Source organism: Cydia pomonella, chromosome 1 (assembly GCF_033807575.1).
Source record: "Cydia pomonella isolate Wapato2018A chromosome 1, ilCydPomo1, whole genome shotgun sequence".
Taxonomy (NCBI): Eukaryota; Metazoa; Arthropoda; class Insecta; order Lepidoptera; family Tortricidae; genus Cydia; species Cydia pomonella.
In genome coordinates this window covers 49,425,140-49,440,272 of record NC_084703.1, presented here as the reverse complement: position 1 = coordinate 49,440,272, position 15,133 = coordinate 49,425,140, and the positions used below count along the sequence as shown (strand labels likewise).

Here is a 15,133-nt window from a genome sequence, read left to right as displayed (position 1 = left end):
AGATTTTAAAAAATGTGCCCCTGAGCTGTTCAAGATCTATTGTAGAGGCTGCGCCAGCACCCTGAAGCCGGGAGTAGTGCTCACCTCCTGCTGGTCCACCATGTCGGGCACCTCGTCGAGTGTGGCGAGGGTCAGCTTCAGCAGGTCCGTCTGCGAGTGCGGCTGCGCCAGCACCCTGAAGCCGGGAGTAGTGCTCACCTCCTGCTGGTCCACCATGTCGGGCACCTCGTCGAGTGTGGCGAGGGTCAGCTTCAGCAGGTCCGTCTGCGAGTGCGGCTGCGCCAGCACCCTGAAGCCGGGAGTAGTGCTCACCTCCTGCTGGTCCACCATGTCGGGCACCTCGTCGAGTGTGGCGAGGGTCAGCTTCAGCAGGTCCGTCTGCGAGTGCGGCTGCGCCAGCACCCTGAAGCCGGGAGTAGTGCTCACCTCCTGCTGGTCCACCATGTCGGGCACCTCGTCGAGTGTGGCGAGGGTCAGCTTCAGCAGGTCCGTCTGCGAGTGCGGCTGCGCCAGCACCCTGAAGCCGGGAGTAGTGCTCACCTCCTGCTGGTCCACCATGTCGGGCACCTCGTCGAGTGTGGCGAGGGTCAGCTTCAGCAGGTCCGTCTGCGAGTGCGGCTGCGCCAGCACCCTGAAGCCGGGAGTAGTGCTCACCTCCTGCTGGTCCACCATGTCGGGCACCTCGTCGAGTGTGGCGAGGGTCAGCTTCAGCAGGTCCGTCTGCGAGTGCGGCTGCGCCAGCACCCTGAAGCCGGGAGTAGTGCTCACCTCCTGCTGGTCCACCATGTCGGGCACCTCGTCGAGTGTGGCGAGGGTCAGCTTCAGCAGGTCCGTCTGCGAGTGCGGCTGCGCCAGCACCCTGAAGCCGGGAGTAGTGCTCACCTCCTGCTGGTCCACCATGTCGGGCACCTCGTCGAGTGTGGCGAGGGTCAGCTTCAGCAGGTCCGTCTGCGAGTGCGGCTGCGCCAGCACCCTGAAGCCGGGAGTAGTGCTCACCTCCTGCTGGTCCACCATGTCGGGCACCTCGTCGAGGGTGGCGAGGGTCAGCTTCAGCAGGTCCGTCTGCGAGTGCGGCTGCGCCAGCACCCTGAAGCCGAGAGTAGTGCTCACCTCCTGCTGGTCCACCATGTCGGGCACCTCGTCGAGTGTGGCGAGGGTCAGCTTCAGCAGGTCCGTCTGCGAGTGCGGCTGCGCCAGCACCCTGAAGCCGGGAGTAGTGCTCACCTCCTGCTGGTCCACCATGTCGGGCACCTCGTCGAGTGTGGCGAGGGTCAGCTTCAGCAGGTCCGTCTGCGAGTGCGGCTGCGCCAGCACCCTGAAGCCGGGAGTAGTGCTCACCTCCTGCTGGTCCACCATGTCGGGCACCTCGTCGAGGGTGGCGAGGGTCAGCTTCAGCAGGTCCGTCTGCGAGTGCGGCTGCGCCAGCACCCTGAAGCCGGGAGTAGTGCTCACCTCCTGCTGGTCCACCATGTCGGGCACCTCGTCGAGTGTGGCGAGGGTCAGCTTCAGCAGGTCCGTCTGCGAGTGCGGCTGCGCCAGCACCCTGAAGCCGGGAGTAGTGCTCACCTCCTGCTGGTCCACCATGTCGGGCACCTCGTCGAGTGTGGCGAGGGTCAGCTTCAGCAGGTCCGTCTGCGAGTGCAGCTGCGAAAGCACCCTGAAGCCGGGCGGCGGCGCGCTGGCCGGCTCATGCCCTGGTGGGGGGAAGTCCGAGGGGGAGGGCTCGTACTGCTCCAGCCAGATGGTGAGCAGGTTGTAGCAGAGGGACAGGATCTGGAACAGCAGATACGGTTAGATTTGATCACTGAGCGGTTACCTAAATGGGGTTCAGAACGATTTGTAGTCCCTACGCATTATTACTCTAATACTAATTTATAAGATAATAATTGAGCGCGAAATAATTAATGGATTGTTGTAGCCTCCTAAAACCCCACTACATTTTATTAATTTATTTTGTTTTGAAATCAGACGAAAACTCTGTTCCAATAGGGGGTATTACTGCAATGTTCTGCCGCCAGAGTGCAGCACTAGCGCCTATCGTAAACCATAGAGTAACTTATACATACTGTGCCTTAAACTGTTGATTGACAAGTTTTCACATATAATAATATGGAGTGTGGAATTAAGAGGAGTGGCATCTCTTATGGTAGAACTATTGCAAAAGTGTCCAGCTGTCAGCTATAAATAATAGTTCCAAATCTCTCCAGAGTAGCGCTAGAGTAGCTAAGAACCTAGGCGTTATTGACGGAGTGAAGTGCGCTGTCTATGATTTGATTTTTTGTTCAATTACTCTAGGTATTGTAGCGCCACCTATTTAAAGTTTTTTAATGACACTTTTTGGTATATGGAGATTTCGTTCCTTATCTCGTTCCTTCCGTAATATAATAAAATATAAAATTATTTATTTATTTATTTTCTTTATTTAGAAACAAACAGTCTCTTATATTGATAAATTGTTACAATATAGGGTAATAGACTTATAGACCTACAGTTTCCTTAAATATAGTATGAAAACCATATAACCTAAATATATATAATTACTAAACTAAACCTGAAATTCTAAGTTGCCAAATTGAAGTTACAAATAATGCTCGTACATCCTAACAAAAATAAAAGCAAAGATGAAGTACATTGCAATAACACTAATAACAAACAATAATTGTAATTAAAGTTAACTATCTAATTTAAGTCCATTAATACATTTCAATGTAAGTTGTTTGAAACTACCGAACTTTTCACTGAAAATATCTACATTTTGAAACTTATCATCATACATCCTGCATGCTCTTCCAATGAAACCGTTTCTCGCATATGCGGTTCGACTACGAGGAATATAAAAGAGGTTCTTCTTTCTACATGCTCGCTCACAACGACGGGGTACTCTAAATGAAACAGATTTTAATAACTCAGGGGCGTCGATGATGTTGTTAATGACTTTATAGAGAATTATAATATCAGTGCGTTCGCGACGCAAGCTCAAGGGTAAAATATTATGTCTTTTCATAGCGGTAGTGTAATCTATGTATTTATTTCCAGTGCGATATTCAATTGCTCTTACAAACTTCTTTTGCACTCAAATTAATGCATCAAGACGGTTTGTTTACAAAGGGCCTAGCGGGAAACGCGAAAATCGAAATTTAGCTATTTGCCTCTTCATCGCTCGAATATGCAGGAAATTTCGATTTTCTGGTTTCGTGATAGACCGTCAGACGGTGATGGATTCTGGTAATGGCGCCCCCTACGCAGAGTTTCACGTAAACCTATTAAAAATAGTTTAAATTACATTAAAGTAAAGTCTGTGCGGAACATTCTAAGACTTCTCATTCCGCACAGATTAATGGTATTGGCCTTCCTGGGGGAGGTAGTGTAAAACGGTGTAGGGTATACCTGGTGGCGCTGTGCAGGCTTCTTATAGGGCCTGTGCGTGGCGGATAGGGCCACGCGCGTGACGTAGTCCACGTAAGGGTCCAGCCCCGGCACGCGGGTCCCGGCGCCCAGCGAGCGCGGCAGAGGAGCCGCGGAGCAGAGAGATATGAGGAGCTTCAGGAACGAGACGGTTAGTGGGTATTCTTCCATTCGGGTCTCGATCTGCATGATGAATTAAAAGGTTCAGTTTTAGGGTATCGTAACAAAAAGGTACAGGAACCCTTATGGTGCGACTCTGTCCATCCGTCTGTCTGTCTGTCCGTCCGTCTGTCTGTCTGTCACATCGCTAAATATCTCGAGAACAACTTAAGCTATCGATTTGAAATTTGGAATAGTTATGAAAAACGCTAACCGTGTTTATTACCTGGAAACCTGTAATTGGCTTCTCTGATACATATTTATGTTAACCTAGTTTTAGTTTACTTAAGTTGTTGGTTTACCGAATATAAAAAAAATTACACTTTTCACATCACAAATTTCTATGAGTTTACATTACAGACACCTTTTTTTTTAATAAAAGATCAATTTTTGAAATCGGTTCACATAATGCCCGAATCCGTAATCAGTGCACCCTCAGTGAATTCTTTTAAAAATAGACTCGACAAACATTTTATTAATGGACAAAACACAAGTGCAGGACATTGATGTGCACATATCAGCTATAAGCTGCCTGTGCATTTATAAATAATAATAATAATACAGTATTATTGTCGAAAAACCAATATACGTGCATTATATCACGCAAATTAGTCAGACAATTTGCCGATAGATGGCGCTGTACACAATTATACTTAGTATTTTGATCAAGTCTTTCGCCTTTATAGCTACACGAGATAATTCAAAGTTTGTACGCAACCCTCGGTGCGCGAGTTAAACGAACTCGCACTTGACCGGTCTTTATTATATTCTAAAATATAGCAATTTAATGATTGTACAGTCAGCATCAATAGTAGCGGATGAAACAACGCGCCAAAAGTGTCTGATATTCCGGATAACTTTTCCAAATAAAGATAATTCTCTAAATTTTACTTTCAAAAGTATATCTTTTACAGTCTGAATTGTTCTACATATAGAACCATCAACTTTTGTTAAGCTGTTACAGAATGGTAGATACTTTTGAAACCTTGTTTGATTCGCTACTTTTGATGCTGACTGTACACAAGCTGTAATGTATATGTTAAGTATAATTTCATATTTATACAAGCTTTTATTTACTTTCACCGGACCATTGTATGTTTGTAATCAAATCTTGCAAGTTAAATTTGATCCACTTCCCGGTTTCCGATTGAGCTGAAAATTTGCATACATATGTAAGTCGGGTGACAATGCAATATTATTGTACCATCGAGCTGATCTAATGATGGAGACAAGAGGTGGACATAGGAACTCTGTGATAAAACAACGCAACCTAATTGTGTTTGGGGTTTTTAGAATTTGCTCGATGAGTATTAGTTGCCTGTGGAAAGAAAAGTACAGTCAGCAATAAAAGCTAGTACCTAAAATGAAATTTTTGTCAATAACTTATTTTATATGTGTAAAGGTACCTCGTTGAGGTCGGCCTGCAGGCCGCGCGCGCCGCCGACCAGCTGCGCGGCCTCCAGGGCCGCCCACACGCGGCCCGCGGGCCCACACGCGCCGCCCAGCGCGCTCAGCGTGTCACACAGGGCCGCTTTCAGCTGGATCGGGATCTGGCAGCACATTAGCCCTGTCACAAAGATTATTATATAATAATTTACAGACCGTACAGTTTAAGAATTGACAAGAGTATATACTCATGTCAATTCTTAAACTGTACGGTCACGTCTGAAAATATCGATACGTACAAAGTGTCAATAATATGTATACACTACTCGAATATAGCTGGTATGGTAGAGACTGGTAGAGAATGCCTCGTGGCATTAAGTCCGCCTTTTGTACTATAAGATTGTTTTTCTTTTGTGCAATAACGATTTAATAAATAAATATATGGGCTATAAGGTCGTATATACATATTTTTGGCACTTCGATCGTGTCAATGTTTTCAGACGTGACTGTATTATTTCGTCCATAACTTTTTTTATGGTAGAGGAAGCAAACGAGCAGACGGATCACCTGATGGTAAGCGATTACCGTCGCCCATGGACACCTGCAACACCAGAGGGGTAGTAAGTGCGTTGCCGGCCTTTAAGATGTGTAGGTGTATTTTTAGTTAATTTATGGTACTTGTTTGTATTGTGTGAATGTAAATACGCATGCATACGCTCACCCGTACAATGTCTAATTCTCATGTAAGTGAATTGTAAAAAAAATTGTACGAGAAATAAATTTATTAAACCGATTTTTTTTTTTAATCTTCATTTCACAAAAGAAAAAAACCTTACAGTACAAAAGGCGGACTTAATGCCACGAGGCAACACAACGAGGCAATTAACGAAATTTTATTTTCAACTCGCATCTATTGGCCTTTGGCCGATGAAATAACCGTCGGGAAAGGTTTAAAATAACAAATATTTGGGGCCAGTATTACACAAATCGACCCAGACTAAGCAAACCTTCTACTATGGGTACTAATCTACATACGTATATAGTTAAATACATACTCTTTGAATAAGTTGCTACGTTACAAATCATTTATTTTGAAATGAGACAGTTTCTTATATAGATTATATGATAAACTAGCATTACTTAGTTTGCGTCTGGAACAGCGCCATCTATCAGGAAATTGGGAAAACAAACTAAACACATACATACATAGAAAACACCCATGACCCAGGACCAAATATCTGTATTCATCACACAAATAAATGCCCTTACCGGGATTCGAACCCGGGACCATTGGCTTCATAGACAGGGTACCCATTAGGCCAGAACAACTATTTTACTCACCGAACATGGTGTTGGTGGCGTCCCACTGCAATGTCTCACAAATGGCGGCGCTCGCGGCGGCATCTTCCCGAGCTACAGCTGCTATCAACTTTAGTGCTGCTATCATTGCTTCCACCTGGTCAGTAGCACAATAAGTTGTAATTGTTATTTTTAAAGTATTAAAAGTAACAAAGTAAAGCATGGCTAAAAGTAAGGCAATTTCCTCTCGCACAAAACGGCCAGTGTAGACGTGCCTCGGCAGAGCCGCTCGGTTTCGGTTTTCCGGCATGCGCAAATGCGCCTCAGACGTTTGCCGCGCGCCAGTGTAGGCGTGTTTGCTTATAGTGCGCGTGGTTATTTTGTTAGTACTTATGTTAAAAATTGTCAAGATATGACAAGGTTGGAAAAAAGAAATTATAACGAGTGTCGCAAATTGTTGTGTCCTTCTTTTCAAATATCAAATATCAAACATTTATTCAGCAAATAGGCCACAGGGGCACTTTTACATGTCCATTTTTACAAACAATAAAAAAATAAAAAATAAAAAAAAACAATTACAAATATCGAATCAATGAAATAATAAATACTTTATTAGAGATGTATACTGTCTCTAAATGTCAAATTACACAAAAAAAACTATGATAAAAAAATTAAACCATAAAATACTAAAATTCTTTAGAGATGTATAAGTCCCTAAGTGTCAGAGATAAAATATAAAAAATATAATTATTTAATTATCCTTAGAGATGTAGAGGGTCGCCAAGGCTTGAATTTTTATATAAATAATTAAAAGACAAAAAAATTAAAACAGACCAGAACCGAATGAAGTGTCTCACGTTAATGTCACTCAAAAGTAAAGTTACATACTTTAACATAACCTGTACCCCGTGTAAGCTTAAACAGACCGGTCTCCACAAACAGCACCCGTTCACGAGTTTCTTCCTTATTTTCTTTTTAATTGCTTTAAATAGCTAAATAAAAGAAACGCAAGCCATTGCAGTTATTACGTGCGGCGCCATTTTGAACAGCTGACTGAGTGACGCCATCTTGCCGAGCAAATTGGCTCGGGTGAGGCAACCATGCTGAGGCAAAAGTTACACTAACAGGCCGGGCGTTTGCCGCGCGAGGAAATTTCACCACGAAGCTGCTCGCTCTGTGTGGACCCGCCTAATAAAGATCATAAGATGAAATCTAAGCAAAATCGGATTTGGAGACTTGACAGTTGAGGAACATGACGCAGTATTTTTGATAATATTGTGGTAACTGAATTGTAAAACTTTTGACTGCCTGAGTTACAACCATAAACGTGAGCACGGCCGAGCCGCCGAGCGACGCCGCGTGCATCGTCTCCGAAAACGGCGCCAGGTCCGTGCGGAGGTGGCTGCAGCACACGTGGTATGTTTTTTTTTTTTATACCACGACGGAGGTAAACAAGCATACGGCCCGCCTGATGGTAAGCAGTCACCGCAGCCTATAGACGCCTGCAACTCCAGAGGTGTTACATGCGCGTTGCCGACCCTTTAAAAACCTGTACACTCCTTTTTTGAAGAACCCCATACTGTAGACCCTCGGGAAAACGGTACCACTGGTGTACTCACCTCCTCCTGCCTCACGAGCATCTTGCCGGGGCGCGCCGCGGGCGTGAGCACGGCCGAGCCGCCGAGCGACGCCGCGTGCATCGTCTCCGAGAACGGCGCCAGGTCCGTGCGGAGGTGGCTGCAACACAAATGACATTAGGGGACCTACGTCAACTGAGGGCAGCCCAGGAGCGCCCTCTGATCAGCGCATGTTAATGTCAAGTTGAACATTTACCCTCTTATTCATAAAAGGATCACACGAGTGTTTAATGCCTAATTATGTAGAATTACTCACCAGTGGTACCGCCGGAGAGCCGACAGCAGGTGGTGGGCAGCAGGGCTGGACTAGTGACTCACCAGTGGTACCGCCGGAGAGCCGACAGCAGGTGGTGGGCAGCAGGGCTGGACTAGTGACTCACCAGTGGTACCGCCGGAGAGCCGACAGCAGGTGGTGGGCAGCAGGGCTGGACTAGTGACTCACCAGTGGTACCGCCGGAGAGCCGACAGCAGGTGGTGGGCAGCAGGGCTGGACTAGTGACTCACCAGTGGTACCGCCGGAGAGCCGACAGCAGGTGGTGGGCAGCAGGGCTGGACTAGTGACTCACCAGTGGTACCGCCGGAGAGCCGACAGCAGGTGGTGGGCAGCAGGGCTGGACTAGTGACTCACCAGTGGTACCGCCGGAGAGCCGACAGCAGGTGGTGGGCAGCAGGGCTGGACTAGTGACTCACCAGTGGTACCGCCGGAGAGCCGACAGCAGGTGGTGGGCGGACAGCGCGTCGCGGCGCGACAGCAGCGTCCACGTGTGCTTGGGCACGGCCACCGAGGCCAGCGCCCGCAGGTAGCCGGGCAGCAGGGCTGGACTAGTGACTCACCAGTGGTACCGCCGGAGAGCCGACAGCAGGTGGTGGGCAGCAGGGCTGGACTAGTGACTCACCAGTGGTACCGCCGGAGAGCCGACAGCAGGTGGTGGGCAGCAGGGCTGGACTAGTGACTCACCAGTGGTACCGCCGGAGAGCCGACAGCAGGTGGTGGGCAGCAGGGCTGGACTAGTGACTCACCAGTGGTACCGCCGGAGAGCCGACAGCAGGTGGTGGGCAGCAGGGCTGGACTAGTGACTCACCAGTGGTACCGCCGGAGAGCCGACAGCAGGTGGTGGGCAGCAGGGCTGGACTAGTGACTCACCAGTGGTACCGCCGGAGAGCCGACAGCAGGTGGTGGGCAGCAGGGCTGGACTAGTGACTCACCAGTGGTACCGCCGGAGAGCCGACAGCAGGTGGTGGGCAGCAGGGCTGGACTAGTGACTCACCAGTGGTACCGCCGGAGAGCCGACAGCAGGTGGTGGGCAGCAGGGCTGGACTAGTGACTCACCAGTGGTACCGCCGGAGAGCCGACAGCAGGTGGTGGGCGGACAGCGCGTCGCGGCGCGACAGCAGCGTCCACGTGTGCTTGGGCACGGCCACCGAGGCCAGCGCCCGCAGGTAGCCGGGCAGCAGGGCTGGACTAGTGACTCACCAGTGGTACCGCCGGAGAGCCGACAGCAGGTGGTGGGCAGCAGGGCTGGACTAGTGACTCACCAGTGGTACCGCCGGAGAGCCGACAGCAGGTGGTGGGCAGCAGGGCTGGACTAGTGACTCACCAGTGGTACCGCCGGAGAGCCGACAGCAGGTGGTGGGCGGACAGCGCGTCGCGGCGCGACAGCAGCGTCCACGTGTGCTTGGGCACGGCCACCGAGGCCAGCGCCCGCAGGTAGCCGGGCAGCAGGGCTGGGCAGACCAGCTCGCCGGACAGCCGGACGAATTTGTACAGGATGGTGGCGCGCCCGCCCGCTGCCGACCTACAGAGATACAATATTCAAAAATTTACTCTGCAAGTAGGCCTCAATAACAAGTCAGTACAACATTTATAGTAACATTATATAAGTGAAAAATACATAAAAACATGTATAAATACAACTGCCAATGCCTGGATAAAAACATTACATTATAATAATCTTGAAATAAATTATTACTACAAAAATCTCTAAGGTTCAAAATACATTAAATCTGGGGATGTAAAAGGTCCCCAATGTCAGAGTACTAATACTAATAAGATTTGGAGGTGTAAAGTCTCTCCAAGTGTCAAAATGAAATTTATACTAAATAAATCAATCGCATCTGGGCTGTTAAGCTAGCAGTCTCATTAACGAATGCTTCAGAATACATACTAGTTATGTATTCTGATACATATGAATGCATTTATAATTATGTATCCCATCAAAAACGTAACATATAAATAGTTGATAGGCGGGTCCACACAGAGCGAGCATACGCGCGAAGCACTAATTTTGTTTGTTTTCTGTGTGGACCTCTGCCTATTTGTTTCCCAAGGGGGCAAAATTGAAGTTTAACCGCTCGTGCTAATATTGATACTCAAGCAAGCGAGAGTCCAAAATTAAACCACGAGCGTAGCGAGTGGTTCGAGAAGTGGAATCTTGAGCATTGCGAAGGTACAACAATTTTTTTTTACCACACCATCGCGAGGAAAATAAGAACTGTACAATATCAGACAACATCGAACCAAATAAATTCAAAATTATCATTTTAAAAAGTACCTACTTGTAGTAAACTTGCCCTTCGAAAATTCTTTACCAATTAGATTTCGCGTCGATGGGAAGCGAGGGTCTAGTCTATGCCCTAGTCTCCTACACAATACAAATTCAAATTTGCCAGTGGGATTTTAACTTTTAATGCAGGAAACAAAGTTGATTTGGGTGAAAATTTAACAAATTAAAACAAATACAACTTTATTCTCGCGAGACTAGAGAAAAACAATATGTTAAAGAATCCCGGTGCCTCGTCAAGTCTAGAGAAGCATCGGTGCTAGGACACTTGCCTGCTGGGCGGGTGCTGCTCGGCCTGCCAGTACTCGTGGCGGAGCCCCAGCGGGTCGCGCGCGTACAGCCGCTCCACGCAGCGCAGCAGCGCGTCCAGCCGCGTCCGGCTCTGGCCGGCGCCGGCCGGAGGCGTCAGGCCCTCGGACACGTACACTTGGATCGCGCGGGCTGCTTCGTCGGCTCTAGAAAACAACAAGGAGTTTTCTATCTGTCCCCGTCTCAAGTGATCGAGGCATGGACAAAAAGAAATAGTCTCAATGCCAGCGGAGAAAGTAAAAAATAAAATCATTACCATAGTGCCTAGCGGCGCAAGTGAATATTGGCTCTATGGAAGGTAAAGCCAAGGAACAAAATCTCCATAGGCAGAACTGTTGCAAGTGTCTAGCTGTCAGCAATAAAAATAGTTCCAAATCTCTCCAGAGTAGCGCTAGAGTAGCTAAGAACCAGGGCGGCTACCGGGAAAATCGAAATTCGTCAATTGCGGGTATTTTTATCTGTCACTCTAATTACGTGTTAGTGAGAGTAAAAGAGAAAGATCCCCGCAAATTGCGAATTTCGGTTTTCGCGGTAGGCCCCCTGGGCGTTATTGACGGAGTGAAGTGCGCTGTCTGTTTTGTGTATTTTTTTTTGTACTATAATTGTATACACAAGCTATCTCTGGTAATAAAACAAAAAATCCATTAACCCGCATGTCATATCAATGTGGTTCAGTGAAGGGGACGGACTGAAAATCAGCGCTGCGCAGTCAATTTGTAATGAAATGGCTGAAACAGCGTAAGCTGAGCCCGTTCCTTTTGCCGCGCATGCCAATTTTTTTTTTTAGTTTTTAAGTTAAGCATTGTATTTTGTGTGGCAATTTATTATTATTATTATTTTATTATAATCTTTAATTCAGACCAAGGATCCATATTTTGTTAGTAATTACATAAAAACATAAAAAAAAAACCATAGAAACTAGTGTTAGTGTATAACATAGAAATAAAAATAATGTTATGTAAGAGCATGGAGCCCAATCCACCTCTTCAACACTGGCGAGTCCCAGCGATCAACAACAGCGCACAGGAGCGTGTTGCGGCTGTCGCGTGTGCGCCGCATCGTGGAGGCGCAGCGCGCGCGCATAATGGCGGCGAAACCCGCCGTGCGCGACTCTGCGAACATCGCAGAAGCACTGCAGTAGCGCGGCAGCCGCAACAACGCTCTGTACGCGTTGTTGTATTGTACTCGCAGGTCGCTGTATGCCTTCTGCGTATAGTTAACCCATAGGCTGCATGTATATAATGACTGGCAGTAAGCTTTAAATAGTGCAATAAATGGTTTCTTATTCTTATTTTTGTAGCGCCACCTATTTATAGTTTTTTGTCGGACACTTTTTTGTATATGGAGATTTTGTTCCTTGCCTCTACCTTCCATAATTAGCTCCTCCTGGGGCAGGTAAATATGGTTCCATACCCATCTTTGTTAAGACTGACTTTTTGTATATGATCCTTGATTTTCATCCAACAAGTTTGTAATATAATAGTGCACACCAGCGGTGGCAGCATGGTTCCATTTTTAGAATTCCGTAGCCGTAAAACGGAACCCTTATAGATTCGTCATGTCCGTCTGTCTGTCCGATTATGTCACAGCCAGTTTTTTCCGAAACTATAAGAGCTATACTGTTCAAACTTGTTATCACTTGTCACTATGCCCGTCACTTCCGCGCTTACATGCTTGTTAGAACGTGACAGGCATGGTGACAAATGATAAAGAGCCGACCATCTTAGCCTTACAGCACCGTACTAACTGCCTATCATGGATTGGTCTCATCAACTCCACGTTATGGGTTGGTTTTCTGGGGAAACTCTACATATCGACAGTCTTTGTTTAGGGCACAAAAACGATACGTACGGGCTCTCTGTGGACTACACCCTCAGCAAAGTAGTATGCCTCTTTCGCTTAAGTTACTGACATTTATTTCTCTATATTTTCGAGTGCTGCGTTTTTGCTAAAAGAAATGAAAAAAAAAAACCGTTAAAAGTCCAAAAGCGAACTTGCCTTCGCCCAACAAAGCCAGCGCTATTAGTGAGTAGGACTACAACAGCTTTGATTGAAAAAAAGCGTACCAGTGATGGCACCAAGGATATTTGCAGGCGTCCATAGGCTACGGTGACTGCTTACCATCAGGCGGGCCGTAAGCTTGTTTGCCACCGACGTGGTATAAAAAAAAATAAGTTACCAGAATCATGACAAACGGCACCAATACAAAAATTTCAGTCCTTATTGTTTAATTTATTACTAGTTACGTGTTATTATGGTGTAACTGATTATTTTAATGATATTGACATATGCCAAATGTAATTAATTGTAATTGTAATTAATTAACATAATTTATTTCCTAGCATAATATCCTCTTTATTGCACAACCTCAGAATAAATGTACATGGAAACACATATAATACATGAAGATAGAGGTAAACAACAGGCGATCTTATCGCTGCAGAGATATCTCTTCCAGACAAACTTTAGGTAGTGGAGACATGAAACTATAAATAGCATTTGATATTTATTTTATATGAATTGACTTATTAAATTATTTATTATCTCATTACCCATGTAAATAATGTAAATTATAATATTATTGACCGAAGCGTAGCGTAGGTCTACGTTTTGACTCGCGCAATCTGCTTTCGTATGTCCGGATGTTCTCCTCTACAGGTCGCAATTCTCAACCGATTCGCGTGAAATTTTGTGACCATATTCTATGATCAAATAGAATTTTTTTGTCGATCCAGTTTTTGGAATTTTTTCAAAATGGCGGAGTCATGGTACGTCGCGCCTAAACAAATAGCCGTATCGATATCATAAGAGTTTCCTCCTTGTGAGACATGGTTACAGAGTGATTTGCGAAAAATTCAGATATTTTAGAACGCTGGTTTAGGGGGTATTTAGATATTTAGGTTTTACTCGAGAATATGTAGCCTAATTTCACCGTGTCACATATATCCATTCGTGGCGCAATTGGAATACACTAGCTTTACAATCATGAGGTTCCGGGCTCAAATCCCGAACAATGAAATCTTTTTTGTTTTTTTTTTGCACTTTAATTTCCTATTTTTTATTGACTAAGCTTTGTAAGAGGGAGAGAGAAGAGGACCCTGGATCTATTCCCTGAATTGTAACATTTTGTATTTTTTTGTATTTAAATTTCGTATTGTTGATCAAGCGAGCACGAAGCGCGAGCAAAGCTTATTCGTTTCAGTTTTATTGTCTGAACTTTTTTTTACAGCCGTTAAAGTTCAAGGACACAGACAGTTGCCCAGGCGAAAACGGGTTCTTTAAAAAAAAATCTGAGCAGTTTTTGCATTAAGATTAATTTATCAACTTTGGCTTTGCTATAGAGACGTAGTTGTAGATTTGAATATTGATATTATATTAGGACTAGAAGTTTAAACGTAAATGTATGTTTTATTGCTTTAATAAAAGAAAATTATATATCATAGCTCAAAGAGGGAAACGGTTTTCTAACCTATTTCCTGCGTGCAGTCGCCGCAGAAAGTTTCGGTACGGTTCGTGGCATTCTTTTAGAAAATTTTGGTGCATATAGATTACTAAGAGCCAGCGATGCTTGCTATAATCTTGTCTACAAAAATTCAGGGCACAAATTTGCAGGAACACAGTGTTCCGAAGATTTATTATAAATCTTCTGTTGATATTTTAGTCAAGGTATTCGATGTAGCAAAATGATGTTTTAGCGGATTAAATTGTCAAATCCTATAGAGATAAAACACTACAGAGTGAAGCTCTGATGGCCCTTCTTCTGACGACGAAGATGGAGGTGGTTCTACTTTTACCATTCAGGGGATGACCGACTAACTGTGGGCGTTTGGAAACGGGAAAGGGAGTATTTTCTCTTTCCTTTCCATTTTGTAGGCGTTGGCAAAGAGAATTTGAAATGGAGTTGGACCGTCAAACAAAATTTTGATGCTACAGTAAAATTGCTGCTATATCTTTCGACACATGATAAAAATTGTAGAAAGCCATTTGACTTTCCTTTCCTTGATGATCTTTTTGATCCTTATTCGTTTACTAATATATGATAAAATTGTTAAAGACCTAAAAGTGGCGCCATCTAATAGATAAAAGGCCAAATGTTTGACAGCATCGTTTCGAGCAATGGCACCATAACGTTCCAAAAGTTTTAATCATGTGTCCAAAGATGGCAGTAAATTTACGTGTCTACAAAATTTTCTTAGTTAATAATTAATGAAAATTCCTTTTCCGTGCGTACTCTTTAAATTCTGATATACGAAAAAGTATCTATAAAAAATTAAGAGCAATTAACATTATTTAGAGGTCGCTATAAATGAAACAATACTGCTATACAAAATAGTATGAAAATAAATTGACCCATCAATAATTCTGCTTTGGAAATGT

At 45.2% G+C, this 15,133-nt stretch overlaps 1 protein-coding gene across 1 annotated transcript in view; it reads right to left on the bottom strand.

The window, feature by feature from the left end:
- The window catches only part of LOC133529160 (nuclear pore complex protein Nup205), a 77,731-nt gene that overhangs the window by 36,756 nt on the left and 25,842 nt on the right, over positions 1–15,133 (bottom strand). Inside the window, exons 12-18 of the mRNA XM_061866810.1 lie at positions 10,720–10,902; positions 9,485–9,682; positions 7,869–7,986; positions 6,292–6,406; positions 4,971–5,131; positions 3,388–3,588; positions 1,551–1,773 (exon numbers count right to left, since the gene is read on the bottom strand). Coding sequence (XP_061722794.1) covers positions 1,551–1,773; positions 3,388–3,588; positions 4,971–5,131; positions 6,292–6,406; positions 7,869–7,986; positions 9,485–9,682; positions 10,720–10,902 — 1,199 coding nt within the window. The remainder of the gene's footprint in view (positions 1–1,550; positions 1,774–3,387; positions 3,589–4,970; positions 5,132–6,291; positions 6,407–7,868; positions 7,987–9,484; positions 9,683–10,719; positions 10,903–15,133) is intronic.